Raw genomic sequence first — 20,959 nt, forward strand, 5'->3', positions numbered from 1 at the left:
TCTCCTGGTCAACCTCCTCCTGGCCCTAGCTAAAATGGCCATCTATAAAAACAGCGTGAGGAAGTTGGCCCATGGAGTCTCCTGTGACTGTGGGGCATATTTCCGATCCTCGGTCTGTTCACGTATCCGAGCAGAGTTCCTCTGGGCGACGTCCACTGACTCCCTTGACGCCTTTGAGGAGCAGTGGGCGCTGTCCGGGGTTCTCTGCTTGGTGTCCCTGTCCAGTTCCCTTTGTTTGACCCTTTGACCACACTCCTGTCCCTGTTATTTCATTAATTGTCCCCCGTATTTATTTGGTGTCCAGGTCCTGTGGACCCCCTCTTAGGCTGGGGGGGCGGGGGGGGGGGGAATATCCTTTAGCAGTGGATGGGCTTTGCCCGCCCACTTCCCAGATCCCAATAGGATTGGAGAAACTACAGAAAATACAATCCTGTGATTCTTTAAAGTGGCCACTAGATGTCACCCTTTCACCATCAAAACTAGCTAGTAGTGCATTTATCCGCCACTCCAGCTCTCCTGCCAATCTCCCAGGTCCTGGACTGAGATTCTGCTGATTCCAGAAATGAAACTTTGTGCGTAATGTGTGTTGTCTTGCATACACAAAATCCCCATTTAGCCACCTTCCCTGTGTCAGTTAGTTTTTCTGCAGGGATCAAAATTACTCACCGTCTCAGGCTGAGATAGGAGTAGCTGCTTGACTGGGGTGCACTGGTATACACCAGTGTGTGCAGGGAAGAATAACATTGTGCCAGGCTACGTGGCAGCTTTGTGTGTGAACCTCTCCCTGAATCCTGTCTGTACTATGGCTTCCCAGTTTGGACCACTCTTTCTAAATTGTATAAACATCTAATTAATTTCCAAAGCCAACAGGGAGGCCAACAGTTCCATGCAGGTTCAGGGTCAGGCAAAGGAATGCTGTATTTCATTCTCCATTGTAAATGGTGCCATGTTCCAGTTACATCAGATGTAAATTCCAAGTGTGAACGTGGATCAGAGCGTTCTGTCCTCCACAAGGTGTACCAGGCATTCACATTAAAGCTAAGCACTCTTCCCACTAGGGCTCCCTGTAAAATTAGTAGTGGCATCAATGCCAGCTGCTGCTGAGCTGTGATTTCCTCTGACTGCACAAGAAGGCCAACAAACAAGACATATGAGAACAATTTGTCTTTTATAATCTTAAAAAACCAACCAAACAGGGAAGTACATGACTTGATCAATGACCCCTGGCTTAGAATCCCTGCACCCTGTGAGCAAGCACTCATCTGTGAAAAACACCAGCCTCTGTAAAACTTAATGACCCTATCGGAACAAAGAGGGTCCAGGACAGGTGTATAATACACACTGGTTTTGTATTAGTTGCTGCATGACAAAGAATTGCAATACTGTACATCACCTCATTGCCAAGATTTACAGGACTATTCAATCCCTTCCACTAGTCAAAGCCAACTCTGCTCCTTTCCTCCCCCCTCCCCCAAATTCCACCTCCAGTACAGATTTTATGGGAAATATGACTGGTTTGAATGGAAAGCATGTTAAGCCTACGATGCCTATAATTCCCAACCTACTAGCCCAGCAGTTCTCAAACTATGGAGGCACGGGAATGTGTCAAGGGAGGCGTGAGCTGTGTGCCTTTTTTTAAAAGAGCTCTGAGTGTCAGCGCCCAGTGGCTGGGGCTTGGGCAGAAAGGCCATGCACACCCAGGAGATGGGGGGAGAGGATAAAGGGGATAGCTGGAGCCCTGCCACCTGAGTTTGGGCTGTCTTCCACCCTCCCAATCCTCCACCAGGAGGCAGCCTGGGCTCAGGCCCTCCTTCCTCCCCTCTCTCCCAGGCTCTCACCTGGAAGTGGCAGGGTTTCAGCTGTCAGCCCGGGGTGGCAGCAGCAGCACAGAAGTAAAGGTGGCAATGGGGCGTTGAGTCTGCTGTGAAAAGTGATATTGACAAAGACCACTTTTCACATTGCCACCCTTGCTTCTGCGCCCAGCCAGCAGCTGTTGCTCTCCGCTCCGCCTTCAGAGCTGGACAATGCTATATGTACTTGTGTGGCCGGGGGGGGGGGGGGGGGGGGGCTAAAAGACTACAGACACAAAGAAGGGGGACATAATCAAACACATTTGAAATGACTGTACGAGCCACATGAAGACTCACAGGTCTGTAGTTATGTCCCCAGTCTCCAAAGGGTTAGTGGAAGTGGCACCAACATAGGTTAACCTCTTGAGCTGGGTAAATAATGGAGTTGTCAGTTCCTTGGCAATTTTGAAAAGTCCCTAAAACATTTGTGTTGGGTCAAACAAAATGCTTTATTTCAACATTAAAACATTTTGTTTCAATTTGACCAATTTGTTAAGTGTTTGCATTTAAAAAATAAAATTAAAGGATTTGCACAAAATATTTCAATTTTTTTAAACAAACAATTTGGTGAAACTGACACAAAATTGAAAAATGTTTTGATGTTGCTTAATCTGCATTTTTCATCAAAAATTGTTGTGGATGAAAATTTCCCCCCAGCTCTATCAACCTCTCATTTGACACAAAATTCTAACCACTTGAGGTTCAAGACCTGGCTTTGAAAAAAAAAAAAAAAAAAGCATGGTGTGAATTAAAGTCATTTTGGCAAGGACAGCTGATCAGGGATGATCTATCAATAAAAGCCTAATCTCCAACAGGCCCTTTTCACCTACTCTTCACTCCATTAAACATCTCTAGGCAATAATCACAGACTGTTATAGTGTCTAAGTGTGAGGATAACACATAGCTGCTGGCTTGTAAAATGAATTATGTCAATTGGCACTGACCTGATCCAAATTAACTAGCTCACTGGTTGTATGAAGGATCAAAGGGATTTTTGCTGAAGTTTTGGAGGCTGTGAACAGCTCAGAGTGCACAACCCACAAACTTCTGTATTGCCACACTAGGCATCGGAAAAGATTTTTGGGGTCTAGCCAAGGTGACACATCATTTACTTTTACAGTAAGCTTAGTCTAACAGAAAACAGAAGGTCAAATGTCACTACACTGTCACTGACTGCAGGGGATATCTGTGCACCACAGAAACTGGCCTGGAATGGACAAGGTATGCATTCAAATTTGTTTGTTATGAAAATATGGGGATGGAATGATCCCATAGGATTGGAAGTGATTCAAAACTAATTTTTCATAAAGATTCTTGGTCTTTCAAATAATACTCCAGTTGCTCTTCTTAGAGCAGGACAGGCATGAATTCTAGTCTGTCCAAAGTGCAGTACAGTAATATTAACTTTTGGCTTTGCATTCAGCATGCATCCACAGTGTTTGTCAAGGTTATGCTTAGAGAAACAGCTCAGTAGGGCTTTCTCATGTAATTTCCTTGGTTAGAGTCTATTCAATATTGTTTGCATTTGTTAAGTTTCTCAGATTTGGAAATGATTTGATATAAATTTAAAAATGTGAAATTAATGTGTAATTAAATCAAGAATAGAGGATATTAGCAAGCAAATGGATATGACAGTTGTTTCTATGTTAAACACATCACCTTCATTCCCCTTGTTAAAAAGGGTATGCCAGATATTTAGATAGTTTGTTGTAATAACATGTTAAGGAGGGCCTTTGTAGCTCTCCATTTTCAATCCATGCAGACAGTTTTCCTAGAAGGTTGATATGCTGGCATCGAGAAAGCCACTGCCTTTGTCCATGTGGCTCAGGGCAGGTGGATGACCTACCCCAGGATTTATTACACTGTAATTTGTGTTGCCACTTGAGGTCAAAAGGACTTTCTGTGTTTTTATCCCAGATGCCTTTTTCTATGATGTCTCAGAAAATAGAGTATTATTAGGAACAGACATAGTACCTGTGATCCAAGAGGTTGCCCTATTTGCATAGTCAGCCGCTAAAATAAGGAAAATGGCACAGTGATTATATATGGTTTATGTATTTTTAAATCTTTATTTACATGTATTTTTGTATTTTATAATTATGGATTTAATTTTCAGTTTTATTGTAATATACTTTTGTTTTCTCTAGATTGGCTTATGGCTAAGTCACTATTAATAAAAACTTGACTTGGTCTGGAATAGGATTCTGTTACTGATCATAATGCCACTGCAGCCTTTCTGTATCGTCGTACTGATTGACTGCATTCTCACTTGGCTTTCTGAGGGTATGTCAACACTGCAATTGAAGTGTGATTGCAACATGCATGAGTACCAATATCCATGAAGCCGTGGCCACACAGGCTAGCTGCATGAATGAGTACCCAAGGTCCTGGGTGGGCTTGTACAGCTGCTTCATTGCTATCAGAACGTGAGCTAGCTAGATTAAAACTAGCATGGATATGTCTACATGTGCTGCAATTCCTTCCCCTCAATGGCAGTGTAGACATAACCTTAATTAGGTTTCAGAGTAGCAGCCGTGTTAGTCTGAATCCGCAAAAAGAAAAGGAGTACTTGTGGCACCTTAGTCTCTAAGGTGCCACAAGTACTCCTTTTCTTTTAACCTTAATTAGGTTTCATATGGGTACCATCTGCTTACGATTGTCTCTGAAGAAGAGAATTCTGAAATGTGTGTAAAGGTATAGCAGCATCCAACTCTTCTTTGTAAGGGCTGCGTGCTCAGTACCATCACCTGCTCCCTGCAAGCCAAAGAATTATGCTCTCTGGGTGGGACATTTTCAGTGGTAGATGCAAGTGCTTGACACTGCCATATTTTCATACAGCATTGCTGTATGAACCAGAACCACAGGTTCTGCTTATTATCATTTTAGTGCCTTTTCTGTGGTCTTGGTCTTTGCTGCTTATGCCATGTCCTCTGCTCCTCTATGTGTATTTCTTGCCTCATCCAAGTGCAAAGGCCTTAAGGGCTGGCAGCTGGTAACTGGACCTTGTTGGGGGCTTGTATCAACCCAGAAGCAATGGAAGACATGATACCTCAGTGAGGACCAAAGCCTCCTGGCATTCCCTAGTGCCCCGTGGAGTGCATCCATGGTGCCATCTTTTAGGAGAGTGTAGCATGTTCTCCCATCTGTGACTGGTCAGTTCTGCCAGCCAGAGCAGAGAGGAAGTGGAGCAATAGCCAGGCCTCCTCTCTGGCCCCTAGAGGTGACTTGTGCCCTAGGGTGTGTTATCAGGGACTTCACTTATGGTTGGCCCTTGAATGAACAGCACAAGGAGCGGGAGGCTCCTTGTACTTGTGGCTGGCCCCTGTGAAAGAGCACTATCTACCTCTAGTACCCAAAGGGCAACCTCTCTGCTTCAAGCCCTAATTTCACAATGACTCCCACAGGAGTCACTGGCTCAGCCTTTAACAGAGCATCAGCTGCATGTCAGCACAAAAAGACCAATGGAGAATCCAGGCTAGGGTTTCCAAATTTCTACTTGCACAAAACTGAACACCCTTGCCCCATCCATTCTCTGAGGCCCACCCATTCTCCGAGGCCCCGCCCGCACTCACTCCATCCCCCCTCCCTCTGTTGCTCTCTCTCCCCACCCTCACTCACTCACTCATTTTCACCGGGCTGGCTCAGGGGGTTGGGATGTGGGAAGGGGTGAGGGCTCCGGCTGGGGGTGCAGGCTCTGGGGTGGGGCCAGGGATGAGGGGTTTGGGGTGCAGGAGGGGGCTCCGGGCTGGAGCTGAGGGGTTCAGAGGGTGGGAGGGGGCTCCGAGCTCAGGCAGTGGGTTGGGATGCAGGGGTGTGTGAGGGCTCCATCTGGGGGTGCTGGCTCTGGGGTGGGGCTGGGGATGAGGGGTTGGGGTGTAGGAGGGTGCTCTGGGCTGGGACTGAGAGGTTCAGAGGATGGGAGGGAATCAGGGCTGGGGCAGGGGGTTGCGGTGTGGGAGGGGGTCAGGACTGCAGGCTCCGGGCAGCGCTTATTTGAGGCAGCTCCCGGAAGCAGTGGCATGTCCCCCCTCCAGCTCCTATGTGGAGGCACGGTCAGGCAGCTGGAGGGGAGACATGCTGCTGCTTCTGAGAACGGCGCAGAGCCACAGCAGGCAGGGAGCCTGCCTTAGCCCTGCTGCGCCACCGACTGGACTTTTAACGGCCTGATCAGCATTGCTGACCAGAGCCACCAGGGTCCTGTTCGACTGGATGTTAATTCCAGGCACAGCTCCCAGTATGCTGCAAAGTAACTCTCTGCCTTGACACGTGGGCTTCATCTGCACTAGAACTTCTCTACACTAAGGCGGTTGGTGTCTAGTTATTTACTGTCCCAGCCAACACAAATCCATATACCACCTATTTTTTTAACTGACAGTGGGTAGCGCAGATGCATAGTTTGGACCCTCTGGGGCACTGGATGGGCATCCAATACTGATAATAAAAGTATCAAAAATGTTATTACTTAGTGTGAAAAGGTACCAAATTCAAGGTCTTTGGCAGGGTTCTGAGCGGTGGGCGCAGATGACATATGTTCCTTGTAAGAGAAGGATTTAGATTTCAAAGTGTGTTGAAAAGAAAACACCCTCCCAGTCTATTAGGTTGGTTCCAGTCTGCATGCCATTCGGGGAAGCCTGCTGTGCTTCCAGCCATACTGTAGGTGGAGACTTGAGATGGGAACTTCAGTTCTTAAAACGTTGATAACCGCATCAATATGATCAACTGTCACTGAGACTAAATTATTTTAATTTTAAACAATGTATCTGAAAATCATATACTTCCCCTTTTTTGTTGTTGTTCCTCTGCACCAAATTTGCAAGACATCTTTGGAATTAAAACCAAGAAGAACATGGTATACTCTATCCTCCAGCTCAGAAATTGATGTACAAATTCTTGCTGCTGTCAGCATGTGATCACAAGACACAACACCCTCCCTGATTGTGATCAGTACCAACTTTGTCCAAACTCATTAGGAAAATTCCTTTTAACAAAAAGACCTCATTACATCGTCGGTAAAGTTTAATTTCTGTTTTAACTGTCATTTAAGTACTTTTAAATGCCTTTAAATCTATGGCGTGGAATTAGCTAATTACTATTTTTCATTAGCCCTTGGGTAACCCCAGTGATGTGAGCTGACAAGTCAAACTATAAAGGGGAGGTAGACAAAACTGGATTCTCAGTGTGACAGGGAAAAAGTTGTAAAAGATCAAGGAAGAAGGCTCAGACTGATTAGAAATGGATTTTCTACTCTGCTCAAATCTTATCAAGTGCTAAGTCCCAGCTTTTTACTCATTATAAGTGTTGAATTAGTTGTGTCTTATGAGTCTTACATTGAAATGAATGCCCTCTTTATAATCAAGCACTTGGCCATTATCTGTCACAATTGCATGGACTGAAATGGAGTTTAAAAACAGTGGGGCACCAATTAAGTCTTGGACAGTAGTTGGATTGGTCTAGAGATATAGCTAAAATAAACACCCTCTGCCATGGCTGGTATGAGACAATACCTTGCTGACAGGTTCAGGCAGTGTTCAGCATATTCAATCTTCAGGATGTTTTGGGCTTTTTCTGTCACTGGGCGGTTGACCTAGAAACAAATGACATGTAAATGAAGGACGAGTGATTTAAACCATCTGTGGTCAGCACATGGTAAAACTCTTGATGCACAGGGATCTGTGAAGCTCCAACAGTTTGAGTGTTAACCATCAAAGTCTAGTACTCACAGTGTTCTCAGTTGCTAAGTGACTAGTGGGGACAAGGTAGTGGGCAGCTCAGCACAATGTGACAATGGGGTGCAGGGTCAGTTGGGCTGATCGAGGTGGGTCCATATTATTGCCAATTTGGGGGGTGTTCCACATATAGATACTATGGTGATGTCTTGGATATAGAGACAGGTATAGCCAGAGTTTGTGTTTGGCCCATTATAAAGATGGGGACAAAATGTGTATTAGGATTTAGATTTAAAACAATCCAAACTTAAGGGGTGTTCAGGTCTGATGCCCTGTTACCGCTGACAGGTCCCCAGTCTGGGCCTTCTTTCCTCTCAGCTGTGGCACCTTCTCGCAACTGTTTCCATAGATGAACATCCTGATCTCATTCCATCTCAAATACAGAACCCACACCCAACCGCCAGCTCTCCAGCATGATTCCAAACTCAGCCTTCAACATGCCAGGTGGAATCCAGAAAACGTAGGGTATCTCCAACTAATCATTTCAGCCTTGGTGTAACAGGGTGGTCTGTCCCATAGGCTGAAGGAGATGGACATGAAAGCTCCCAGAGAAGGGAATGACATGAGTGTGAATTTTTAGGAGGTGCTAAAACCCTGGTTAGTATATTGTAGGGAACAATCATGCATTGGTTGGGAACAGGGAGAGGGGAAAGGACTAGATGGGATGTCTTTTCCCTCTTTAGCTTCTGTGATATGATTGGATAGTAACTATGATTGGATAGTAACTCTGAGTTTGGTTTGCTTTATTCATCACCAGCCCAAATGAGGCAGTCATGCTAATCTGCAACCTTTTAGATATTCTTTTATTTGTGTACTTTATATTTTCCTCTTTAATTCCTGGAACAGGCAAGGGACTCGTTAGATAAAATGCGCTTGTTCCTTTCAGTCAACTGGAAAGGAGACATAAACTGGCAAAGCATTAACAAGGTGCCAATAAGCCCCAAATAAACTTTAATGGCAGGCTGTGGTCTGAACTAAGCATTACCCTCATGCCGGACACAGCCAAGGTGTTCTTCAGTCGGTATTTGCCATCCTTCTGGGGATACGTGTACAGCAGAATATCATTCATCTATATGAAGAGAAAGGCAAAATCAATAATTTGCAATATGTCTTGCAAGCCTAACTATTATTCTTGGGTGGGAGGGATGCCCAGAGCCAGCAGTGACTTAACGTATTGCATGAATTGTTACTAAAGCCACAAAGTTCAGACCCAGATCCAAACTTCTCAAAGCTCAAGAGTGTTTGGATTTTGGTTCAGGCACATTTCGACTGTTGTTAATTACTAAGTGCTCAGTGCAGGTGGAATGGCTATTTGTGTTAAGGGAAAGGCTACAGATGATTTGATTACACCATCTCAGCACATACACATCCCGGCTAACCCCCTTCAAACCTGCGGCTCTGGAGCTCTTGCCATTGCACATACACATTAGTACTCAGAACTTAGAGAAACTCTGGCATCCACCATCAGAGAAATCTTGAGAGATTGGGTGCAAGAGGCTCGGGAAAGGCAGTGGAGATGCCATCCCCTAGTATTGAAAATGTTATCCTTCACACTGAGCCATGAACTACCTTGCATTATCTCCCCAATGAAAATGCCAATGAAATGTGATTAGGGCTGGGCCTTGGCATGTACAGACCCCACAGAATCAGATGGTCTTCCATTCGCTGTGGACCGTCAGTGAAAACAGAGTGAAATGTGGGTATAAGTTGCAATGATCTCAGGGAAGGTGCCAGGAGCCCTTTTGTGATGTTTTCCAAGGCCCTAGTGTGGTCTGACTTAATGCTTGTTGGGTTATCCTCAACAGACCACCATATCACTGAGTGCTTGTGCTTCATCTGATAGACACCAAAGAGCTGAGAGAGCTCTGTTTCATTTATGAGAAAAATCCATCTGCTACTTAAAGTCCCTTCTTCCTGCCTGGACTTGTTTGTTTATAAAATAGTTTCACACACAAAGGGACAAATTCATCCTTGGTGTAACTCTGCTGGGCTCAATGGATCTAGATTTGAACCCTGCTGACCCCCTTCCCGATCACGAGAATGTCATCGGCACTGAACGTCACGAGAAGTTGAGCTGTTGCCTGGTCATTTCCTTTGCTGGGCCCTAAATGTTTTTCTGTCCTCCTCTGCTCCCACCAATGCCCTTGCCTGAAAAAATGGAACCTTTGGGACCCTCTAAATATTTTCTTAGAAGGTCGTGGTTCAGGTTTCCTGCAGAGATGGAACAGTTTCTAGTGGCTAGAGAAGGGAGACTTGGAATTAGGACTCGTAGGTGAAATCCTGGCCACACTGAAGTCAATAGCAAAGTGCCCATTGACTTCAATAGGGTTAGGAGTTCACCTGTGGGTTCTGTTCTTGGCGCTGCCACTGTCTGACTTTGGGCAAGTCTGTGCCTCAGTTGCTCATCTTTAAAATGGGGGTGCCTACGTCTCAGTCATGAGGCTTAATTCATGAGTATTTGTAAAGCTCTTTGAGATCCTCAGACGAAAAGTATTATTATCACATTGAAACTATAACTCTGAGGAGGAAGAAAAGTCTCAAGCTGTAGTCTCTCTATTCTGAAGTGAAGTGTTTACTCCTCTAATGGCATAACAAGAGAATTTCCATAGAGCTGGGTGACAAATGGCTTGTCATGGAGTTTTTATACCATTTACTTATTGCTTCATAAATTACCATCTGTGCTAACATTAATCTAATCAGCGCAGTGACACCTGCACTGTACTGATCATATTATGATTCTCAGTTTAACCAGGGCTGTGCTAGCGACGGAACGGAATTCATCACAGCCTATTGGAAACTGGGGATCAGAGAGGTTAAGGGAGGTAAACCTATCATAAACTGTTCATTGAAAAGCAGTTGGAATAAACTATTGTTTGCATGATCTCACTGGAGGGATGAGCTTTTTAATGGAAGTTAGTATCAGCTGGGATGGCAGCAATTGCTAAAAAAAGAAAGATTTGTTTTTTTTATTATCATCTGAAAATGACCTTGATTCTCTTCTGTTTACTTTCACCTCCACCTGGAGATTCTGCCAGAGAGTTGGGGGTGAAAGCATCCCGTGAATTTTCAAAGGTTACTGGATTACAGAAGAAAGCAGTCCTCTCCTTTGCCAGTTAACAGTGCCACATACTTCGGGGTCATTCCAAACCACAGAAAAGGCAGCGAATGAAGGGCACTAAATCACACAAACACAAAAATCTCATAAAAAACTTAGGATCTTTGTAGCCTGCACTGCTGTGCTTCTTTGGCAGCAAACCCTGTTTATTTTATTTATAAAAAAATATTTTTAAAAAACCCAAGTGCATACTGTTGCCATGGCAGCTCTGATTAGTATCCCAAGATTTTATTAATAATTGACGATGGCTTTGTTTTGTAATTGCCCACTGGAGGTGGAGTTTGTTTTGCCACGCTGCATACAGAGGAGAAATGTGGCTCCAATCTCTCATAAGGTCCCACTAGCAATGACTCCTTGCAATGAAATTAGGACGAATATTTCATTGTTTGCCAGGAGAGGGATGCCGTGTAAAAGGGGCACAGAGGCGCTGCCCTTCCTGCTGCTTTCCCTGGCTGTCTTGCGGTAGAGGAGATCAAACGGCCCCAATCCCTTGGAAAATCCTGGCTGCTGTCTGCGAACATATTCCCTGCTCTAACTCTTCTCCCTCGGTTCTTTTCATAACAGTCCCTTCTAAGTGTGATGTGAACACAATAACATTAGAGTTCACATTGAATTTCCAAACCTATGATGTTCAAGTGGATTCAAAATTAGGTCAAACAAGTTCACACACCCCTAGTACTAACTACATCCAGTGCATTGATTCTCCAGAAACTTCTGCCACACATTTGCTTGTCCTTAAGTCTGTTCTCTAAGAGCCCTATACTGCTCCCAATTAAGTCAATGATAAAACTCCTATGAACTTCAAGGGTGCAAGACTGAGCCTGAAGTTGGGATGGCATTGCACTTCTCAGAATTCTGCTAAACTCCAGCCTGGTTGTCTGGAGTGTTGAACAAAATCTCCCAGTCAATGGCAGCTTCCCCCGCCTCACGTCCAACACAAGCAGCTTTTGTAGAGAAATTCTTGGAAGTGTGAGATAAGAGATAGTGTCTGAGTTGAAGAGTCCCGTAGTCGGGGGGCGATTAGGAGGCCTGCCAGCTTCAGCGGCCCATTCTGTGCTCTCTGCAAAGAGGCTCCAACATCCGTGTAAACAGAGACTGGACTCAGGAAACAGGCGCCCAGCAAAACACACCAAACATCCTGCCAGGAAACACCAGATTCAACAATACCATCAGCCTACACAAGACAGCCAGCTTCAGTACCCTTGCAATACGCACAACAGACATTCATCAACTTATGCACATTTACATACCTGCATAAAATACATGCATGTACATGCCACACACATGCTTATACACACACACAAAAATGCACATTACAGACCTGTGCCCCACACGTGAACACAAATACACACAACACAAAGACTTGCACAAAGTGTGGTTGCAAACACATAAGGCATGGCACACATACACACACCATTTTAACAGCATGTTCTAACCACAACTTTAGTTTGATTTATTCTTACAGTAAATTGGGGGATAAAATCCCTTCTCAGGCTTTTGCTCCAGCATGTGCTTTCTGGGTGAGGTTCTGCAAAGCACTCAGATTTGGCCTAACTTGATGTCAATGGAAACAGAATTGACATCTGAAATCCAATCTTTTTTTTTTTTTTTTTTTAGGTCTATTCAGGCATATTTACTTATTTCGTCCAAACAAAAACAAAGCAAAACCCAATCACACGTATCCCATTTTAATGCACGTTTTTGGCATAGCAGTTGACACACTAGGGACCATAAAAAAATCCACAAAGGATCTGAAAATTACATTTTACAAAACATGTCAGGCCAAATCCTGGTCCCCCTGGAGTTTTGCCAGTGACTTCAATTGGATTAGGGTAGCGCCTTTAGAAAATTTTCAGGGTTTTGAATGAATGATTTTAAAATCTAGCCTTTCCCCTCCTTTGGGAGAGTATTACGTTATTTTTGCTAGTACCGTTAGAAGTCAAATCCAGAGGATTCCGAAGCTGGAATAGCAGGGGCTGCTGGAGGTCAGAATTGAGATGGACCCCTGAGCCAGGGCCTCAGGACTGGTATTGCAGGGCCCTGCAGCTCAGGGGATGAAGTGCATTGGCAGAGCCAAATGTAATATGGATACATGTCCCGCGCTGGTGGTTGAATGAGGTGCTGCAGGCCAGGATTGCTTGCGTTGGCAGAGATGTACAGTACGGGTTCAGGGCTCATATAGGAGGTGTGCTATATATCAAGAATGAGATAAGTGCCAGAGCTGTGCAGCAGTCTTCTTGATAGTTTAACAGGACAAATAGTCCAGTAAACACACCCACTGAGTGATTGTAACATGACAGATTCTGCAGTATTACTGGGGACAGGGAGATAATGAAAACACATTCAGAGTTTAACATGAGTTATTTTATTTTGCAATCATTCCCCCCTTTTTCATGGGCTACAGCAGTGGTTCTCAACCTATTTATCATCGTGGGCTGCATATGCAGTTCTCTATGTGTTATATGGGCTGCAATCACACAGTGTATATACTACCTGTATGGCCCTGAGGATGTCACGTCAGCCTCAGCTATGTGCTGATTGGGCTGCAAGTGGCCCATGGGCCACAGGTTGAGAATCACTGGGCTACACTTAATGTAATCTCTCCATCTGCCAAGGGATTATTTCACTCCCTGTAGCTGACACCCAGTTTCGAGCAGCAGAATCTTTAGCTGAAGCGTGATATTGTTCCTCAACTGGAAGTTGCCACCTCAAAGCCCACTAATAACAACTTTACACTTATTTCAGTGCTTGGTTCATTTTGATAGTATTTTCTGCCTCTGTGACTTTCAAGCTGAGGATAAACTTTCAAGTATATCTTATTTGAAACTTGGCTCAGTTTACCTTTCACCCGAGTTTAAATTACTCTGCTATCCCTGTTTATTACTTAAACTAGATTTTCTCTCTATCTGATTCCTGCTCCTCCTGTTTGGTCCTGTGGTTCTGCCGTAATAGTAACGGCCACAGATTATGATGTCCCTATAGTGAAATTATGACCATAATCTCTTCAGGTCAAATCTTGGTCCAGTTAAAATCAATGGCAATTTTGCCACAGACTTAAAACTGGTTATGGTTTGCACAGTAGTGCTATGGTTTAAGGTTGTCCAGGCAGATTCAACAAATGAGCATCGCAGTGATATCACATCATGAAGATTTTGGCTAGACCCATTACTTCTAATACATAAAAGTTTGAGTTTTGCAGAAATCAATGAGGCCATCTAAGAAGCAGAAGGGCAGCATAGTGTCCCACACAAAATCAATCAAGCCTCTCATGATGAAGCCGGCAGAGAAGCTGAGCAGTAAGCAAGGAAGCTTTTTCACAAAACTATGAAATAATAATCTGAAAAGAAAATATGAAGAATCCATGGCAAAGTATGTGACTTTGGTATAAATATTCTCCCATTTTCATGTTTGCCCCAGTTTAAATTTCCCTGTTCAATATTTAGAAAATCTGCAGAAAATACAGTATCCTAGGCATTTATCTTATGACTTTAAATTAAATTTTGCAACACTGTATTGTAATAACACTACTCAGTATTTCCATGGCACATTTCCTTTGAGGATCTCAAAGAACTTTTCAGTCATCAATAAATTAAGCATCACAAGCCCTGAGAAAGCAAGTAAGTATCATTATCCCCAGGGTATAGAGGTGGGAAATCAGATGCAGAAAGGCAAAATTATTTGCCTATAGTTATGGAGTGAAATATCTGCAGAGCTGAGAATAGAACCCAGAAGTCTTGATCCCCAGATCTCTGCTCTAGCCATTAGCCAATACTGTCTAATACAAAGGAAAATCATGAATGTTAAAAAAACACAAGAAGAAGAAACACATTAGAAAAGATGTTGGGGCAGCAGTTCCTCGAGCCAAATGTGAAGAGATGCTATGTTTCCAGAAAGAAAGAATGCGCCACAGACAACAGATATAATAACTAGATACCATATGCTCATGCACAAATGGGGAACTGGGACTAGAACTCACATCCTTGAGCTCCGAAAACTACGGCTTGAGCCAAAATAATTTTTTTTAGCTCTTGCTAGTAGTGGCTTCCTTATCCTCTCTGTTGGTCAGACACTAGGGACCAAATTTTCAGAAGAGCTCAGGGGCAGATTTTCAAGTTCTCAGTTCCCCCAATTAGAGTCTGGTTTTCAGCACCCAGCCTGTCACAGGGTGATTGGCCCTTTAAGGGGAGACTGGTCCAGCTCCATCTATGACACCCTTAGCTCACCTTCCTCGGTGGAGAAAATGAACAGTCATGGGGCAGACAGATCATGTTGCGAAGTCCAGCCTTCTGGTATGGAGATAAGACAGAAACTTGTGGAGAGAAGGGAGACTCTAAGTAGGAAGGCCTGAGAGTCACTGCTTGGTAGAGAGCAGGGAGAGTCTCAGAGGAGCCCAGGAGGGCCTGAGGGGTGAGAGCAAAGCCCAAAGCATAGGTTGAAGAGTGTCTGAAGTTCCCCAGAGCGAAGACAGATGGACCCTCAGGCAGGAAAGGCTGTGCCCAGCTTGGGATTGGGGGTGGAAGACTCATGTGTGTGTGTTTTCGACTCGGATACCCTGAAAGGGGTGAATTTTTTTCTTTAATGAAACAGCTGGAAGGCCAAGTCACTGGAGCAACCAAACTAGGCTGGAAGGTTGGGATATTCAAGCTGAGGAGAAACTGAGTTAATTGTTAGTCCAAAGTTAGAGAGGAAATGCTGCCCTGCAACACAGCCATTTCCATTGTGCTGAGCTGTTCTGAAATTCAGTTGCCAGTTGTAGGTGCTGAGCCCTTCTGAAAATTACATCCTAGAAGTCAACATCTCTCACTCATTCACACATGCCAATACGTTATATCACCAGTACTATTTAAATTACCAGGCAGCCCCAATGTGCACAAGCTCAGCTGTAGTTCAGGGTCATATCCAGTCTCCTTAGTAGTCATGGAAACCCATGATATGATATGAGAAAGGCAACAAACCAATGAAATATCCTTACCAAGAACAAATGCCGGGGATGCCTGTTTTTCCCGGACACTTTCATCAGTGTTCCCTCTTTCAGAAACTCCTGAGGGAGGAAACATTATCAGTATCATTATTGTGAACACCGAACACCCCTCAAAGTGAAAGGAGGGCATTAAATGCTTTTGCCTTTACGGGAGGAGATTCTAACACTCCTGTCTCTGCTAGCCCGATCCTCCTCATGACAATGAGGTCTATTCATTATTCAGATCAGTCCTATCTGTCCTGGGTCAGCCAAGTGTCAGTGTTGCTCCTTTTTACCATTTACTTTCATACCAATACTATACATTTGTCAGGGACAGGGCAGTTTCTTGCTTACTTCGCTTCCCCACTATCAGCTGTGTTTATACAGAAAAGACTCTGTCAAGGGTAGTGGAGCCAACATTTAATGGACTCCGAGAAAAGGACATTCATCTTTTAAATATTCCCTACAATGAGAATGAACCAACAAACACCAGCTGAACATGGGCTGTAAGAGTATTAGAATCACAGCATATATGCACATATGTGTGTGTGTATAAAAAACAATCTCTCTCCCCATATAATTATTATTATTTATACAGTACCACAGATACATAGGCTCCTTTTCACACCAGCCAAGACAATGGACTAGATTCTGATCTCAGTAACCCGAGAGTAGATCCAGAGTCACTCCGTTGAAGTAAATGGAATTAGTATAGATTTACACTGCTGTAAATGAGATCAGGATCTGACCTAGTGTTCCCTTCCAGAATAGTTTACAATTGAAGTGCCCAATCTAGCAATTCTCATGAGTTAGGGATGGTAAAATCAGGCCCCAAGTTAAAACATTACCTAGCGTGGTAGAGGAAAAGGTAGATGAGGGCTGCAATGGTGAGATTCTGCAGTTCCTTAGATTAGTAGTATGCACGTTTTGAGAGTTACCTAAAGTTTTTGTTTTAAGATGTTGTTATACTGAAGGGAAGTTTCATGTTTTGTAGGGCTCAAGAAAGGAAGATTAAGCAGAGGGATGCGGGGAGGGGAGCTGAACTGTGAGGGCTTGAAAGTGAGGACAAGCAGCTTGAATCCAATGTGGAAGACAAGGCAAAGCTAGTGAAGAGATACTTAGGTACAGTGTATGTGATACTTCTATTTCTGTATCATTTATAAATTATATATTACATGAAAAATACCTCTGGGGAATGAGAAAAATAACAATAATGAAAACACACCATTTTCCCTCACTCCAGGCTCTTCACCCAGCCAAATACAACTGCAAAGCTCTGAGGCCAACAGTCTGTACTTGCCAGCACTTGAGAACTTTAAACATGGACATTATGGGGAAAATGATAGTGACTCTAATAAAATACACTGTATTGGTGAGCTTTGGGGACAGCTACATTGGGAAACTGATTGCTACTTTGCTTAGAAAATAGGGGCTGCTCCTGTCGCTCCTAACAAGAGACACTTGGCATGTCTGTCTGAGTGCTGGCAGAGTGAAGGCCTTTTACATAAAACAGGGCTTCAACTCTTATCGGAACGGCCCAGTAAACAACACCTGTAGACATGAGGTCTGAAAGCTTGCCATCCATACAGACAGAAATAAAGCTGGTGGAAAACAATGTCCTTATCACAGGAGGTCTGACTGCAGCACTCACCCTTCCTGGCTGGAGGAGGTTGCTTTGCCCCCTGACACTGTGCTCAATGTGTACCAGCTTCTGCAAGTTTTCCTGAGGGAGAAAAAGAGAGTTTAGGAGGTGGGATGGTGATTGTTCTTTAGATAAGCAGACGTACCCTCCCTTCACTCCCCACCAAGAGATAACATTGACATTAAGCAGTTTGGAGTCAAAGCAGAGACACCCAGACAGGGTAGGGCCAAATGGGATTTTAGGACCAGATTGACCTACTGGGGCCTAACAGTTTTGTGGGGCTTTATTGAGCTGCTTCCCCACCTGTGGCTGGGTTACCATACATCTGTCTGCCCATGACACTCCCACTTGCCGCTTCCTATCCCAACACAGTGCCCATTACTGATCATAGAATCATAGAAGATTAGGGCTGGAAGAGACCTCAGGAGGTCATCTAGTCCAACCCCCTGCTCAAAGCAGGATCAACACCAACTAAATCATCCCATCCAGGGCTTTGTGAAGCCGGGCCTTAAAAATCTCTAAGGATGAAGATTCCACCACTTCATTAGGTAACCCATTCCAGTGCTTCACCACCCTCCTAGTGAAATAGTTTTTCCTAATATCCAACCTAGACCTCCCCCACTGCAACTTGAGACCATTGCTTCTTGTTCTGTTATCTGCCACCACTGAGAACAGCCTAGCTCAGTCGTTCCACTGGCCTAGCTCCATCCTCTTTGGACCCCCCCCTTTAGGTAGCTGAAGGCTGCCATCAAATCCCCTCTCACTCTTCTCTTCTGCAGACAAAATAAGCCAGTTCCCTCAGCCTCTCCTCATAAGTCATGTGCCCCAGCCCCTAATCATTTTTGTTGCCCTCCGCTGGACTGTCTCCAATTTGTCCACCTCCTTTCTGTACTGGGGGGCCCAAAATTGGACACAGTACTTCAGATGTGGCCTCACCAGTGCCGAACAGAGGGGAATAATCATTTCTCTTGATCTGCTGGCAATGCTCCTACTAATGCAGCCCAATATGCCATTAGCCTTCTTGGCAACGAGGGCACACTGCTGACTCACACCCAGCTTCTTGTCCACTGTAATGCCCAGGTCCTTTTCTGCAGAACTGCCACTTAGCCAGTCAGTCCCCAGCCTGCAGCGGTGCATGGGATTCTTCCATCCTAAGTGCAGGACTCTGCACTTGTCCTTGTTGAACCTCATCCGATTTCTTTTGGCCCAATCCTCCAATTTGTCTAGGTCACTCTGGACCCTATCCCTACCCTCCAGCATATCTACCTCTCCCCACAGCTTAGTGTCAGCCGTGAACTTGCTGAGGGTGCAATCCATCCCATCACCCAGATCATTACTGAAGATGTTGAACAAAACCGTCCCCAGGATCGACCCCTGGGGCACTCCACTTGATATCAGCTGTCAACGAGACATCAAGCCATTGGTCGCCGCCCACTGAGCCTGACGATCCAGCCAGCTTTCTATCCACCCTATAGTCCATAAATACATGGATACATTATGCTCTGTAGTGACATTCTTCCTCCACAACCCAGGAAGCCAGGAGCTGGAGGCAAAGTATGCTGCTCCCCTCTCCCGTAAATACACCCCCTAAGGGCCCACTCACTGCTGTCTCCTTTTACCAAATAGCTGCTCTTGCTGAGGTGACAAGGGTAATTGAAAGCACGTCTTTATACTTTAGAACCATTGCTAGGATTATCTGGGGTTTTTGCATTCAGGATTAATAGATTTGTACCAGGGGTCTGAAAGGTTAACTAGAGAGCACAGTCCTTCCTTTCAAAAGCCTTGCAAAGATCAGGGAGCTCATTACCAAAGTCTGATACTGTTCCCTGCTTACCTGGCCTGAGCAGCACAGGCACAATAAACGAGCGGGGGCAAGTTGTATCCACTTAGCACTCGGCATGTAAAATGAATCTAAGCAAACTGATGCTCCCATTAAAGGAATGGTATCGATCAGAAGGCACTTATTTGTGCTGGGGGAAGGGAAGAGGTTTTAATTATTGTCATGCTTTGAAAACTTTGGTAAAGAGTCTCTATCAGCATCTCAGGTCTCCTCTCTGTTAAGGGTGAGACTCCACCCTCCCCAGCCCCTTTTTACTTGGCAGATGGTACTGTTGAAATCCTGGATACCAAGGGATCTGGATGACAAGTTCAGGCGATTTAGTTAGGATTTCTTCTGATCACTATTGCAGTAGGAGACCAAAAGCAGCTGCCCAGCTACAGCAATGGGACCTCACTGGGGTACATTCAGGGCTAAAAATTAGGACTGTGCTGCCCAAACTAACTGCTTTTGGGCTAAATTTTCAGCTATATATCTGTGCAAGCCACAGAGTCCGACATCCGCCTTGGGACCATCCTGATGCAGGTCACTGCAAAGACGGGAAAATGCTCCATTGTCTAACAGCTTTTCTGTCTTGACTGCAGTTTTCTGCTCTGGTAGACAATGGGCTGCTCCCCCCACCCTTCGTTGATCTACATCAGGATATTCCCTAAATATCAGAGTCAATGAGATTGCATGGGTATAACTGAGATCTCTTATATGTCCCCCTAGTGATGATTCCAGTGCATTTTATATTCTTTTAGGATCATTGACAAAGAGAGGAGTTGGGTAAAGTAGGTATGTCTATGATCTTGTCAATACAGATTCAGAAGGCACTATTCATTATGCATCCTGCAGTCTCGTCTTTCAGGACCTTCAGAGTGTCCTGAAAATATTTCAGGCCAGTGTGATGTCTTCATGTCTCAATGCTGAGACAGGACATGATGTGCTGCAGCTCACGATGGCTTGTTTTTGTCCTGCCCAATGCAATGGGTTTACCTTCCTGTTAAAAGTTACAGTCCTAAATTGAGACTAAAAACTAAACTGAAAAGCTTTGTTTTTCCAAAAGACCGTGTAACAGCCCAGATCAGCAACACACTCAAGACTGTGAGTAGTATTCCAAGGATTTTATTTGCACACAAGCCTGCAAAGTATCAGGATATCATTCTATTTTCATGAACAAGCATTCCTAATTTCAAGCAAAACAAATCAAGCTGTTAATATTTTAAAATTCAAAATCTTATTTCAACCAAACAGCCATAAATGATCATTACTTTTAGTGCTTATTCTGTCAAGAATCAAACCAGTGACCCAGAAGTGAAAGACTTCATAGTCTATTACCAATACTCTGACCCATCCCATTCAACCTACATTAAACAATGCTAATAACTCTCCCTATTCCAATTCACATTTACAAGCTAGGACCCAGGAGTCAAAAAACAGCACCACCCAATTAATACTGCAGATGTAGGAAATTCATATCTGGCTAGCTTAACCATGAACTACAGCTTCTATAAGGCAATGAAGTTATCATCATTTTGTCTATGTGGACAAATTTCCTTAGGAATTTACCAGTAGTTAACAGCAACTATGATGTATAACTCTTAGTGCCTCAGGACCTGTAATAGACTGTAGAGGTTTAACGGGTAATACATCCCTTTCTTAGCTCAAAGTCCTGAATGCCTCTTACTTAGAACAATAGGTGCCTCTAATATTGTGTGACAGTGGTCTACTTTGAGCTTCTATTCGTGCATGTGTAAAATGCAAATATTTTCCTACCTCACATGAGTGCTGTGGGGCTAATTAATATTTGTAAAGTGTTTTGAACTCCTGGGATAAAAGTTGCTAGG

General features: G+C 44.2%; 1 protein-coding gene and 1 long non-coding RNA gene across 2 annotated transcripts in view; one reads left to right on the forward strand and one right to left on the reverse strand.

Moving 5' to 3' along the window:
• Positions 1-20,959, forward strand: part of LOC144268330 (uncharacterized) — a 63,180-nt gene that overhangs the window by 24,382 nt on the left and 17,839 nt on the right. The gene's annotated exons all lie outside the window — the stretch shown is intronic.
• The window catches only part of FGD5 (FYVE, RhoGEF and PH domain containing 5), a 141,126-nt gene that overhangs the window by 11,928 nt on the left and 108,239 nt on the right, over positions 1-20,959 (reverse strand). The window contains exons 10-13 of the mRNA XM_077823061.1: positions 17,303-17,374; positions 15,664-15,732; positions 8,562-8,645; positions 7,355-7,434 (exon numbers count right to left, since the gene is read on the reverse strand). Of these exons, the coding sequence (XP_077679187.1) occupies positions 7,355-7,434; positions 8,562-8,645; positions 15,664-15,732; positions 17,303-17,374 (305 nt within the window). The remainder of the gene's footprint in view (positions 1-7,354; positions 7,435-8,561; positions 8,646-15,663; positions 15,733-17,302; positions 17,375-20,959) is intronic.

Source organism: Eretmochelys imbricata, chromosome 7 (assembly GCF_965152235.1).
Source record: "Eretmochelys imbricata isolate rEreImb1 chromosome 7, rEreImb1.hap1, whole genome shotgun sequence".
Lineage (NCBI taxonomy): Eukaryota > Metazoa > Chordata > Testudines > Cheloniidae > Eretmochelys > Eretmochelys imbricata.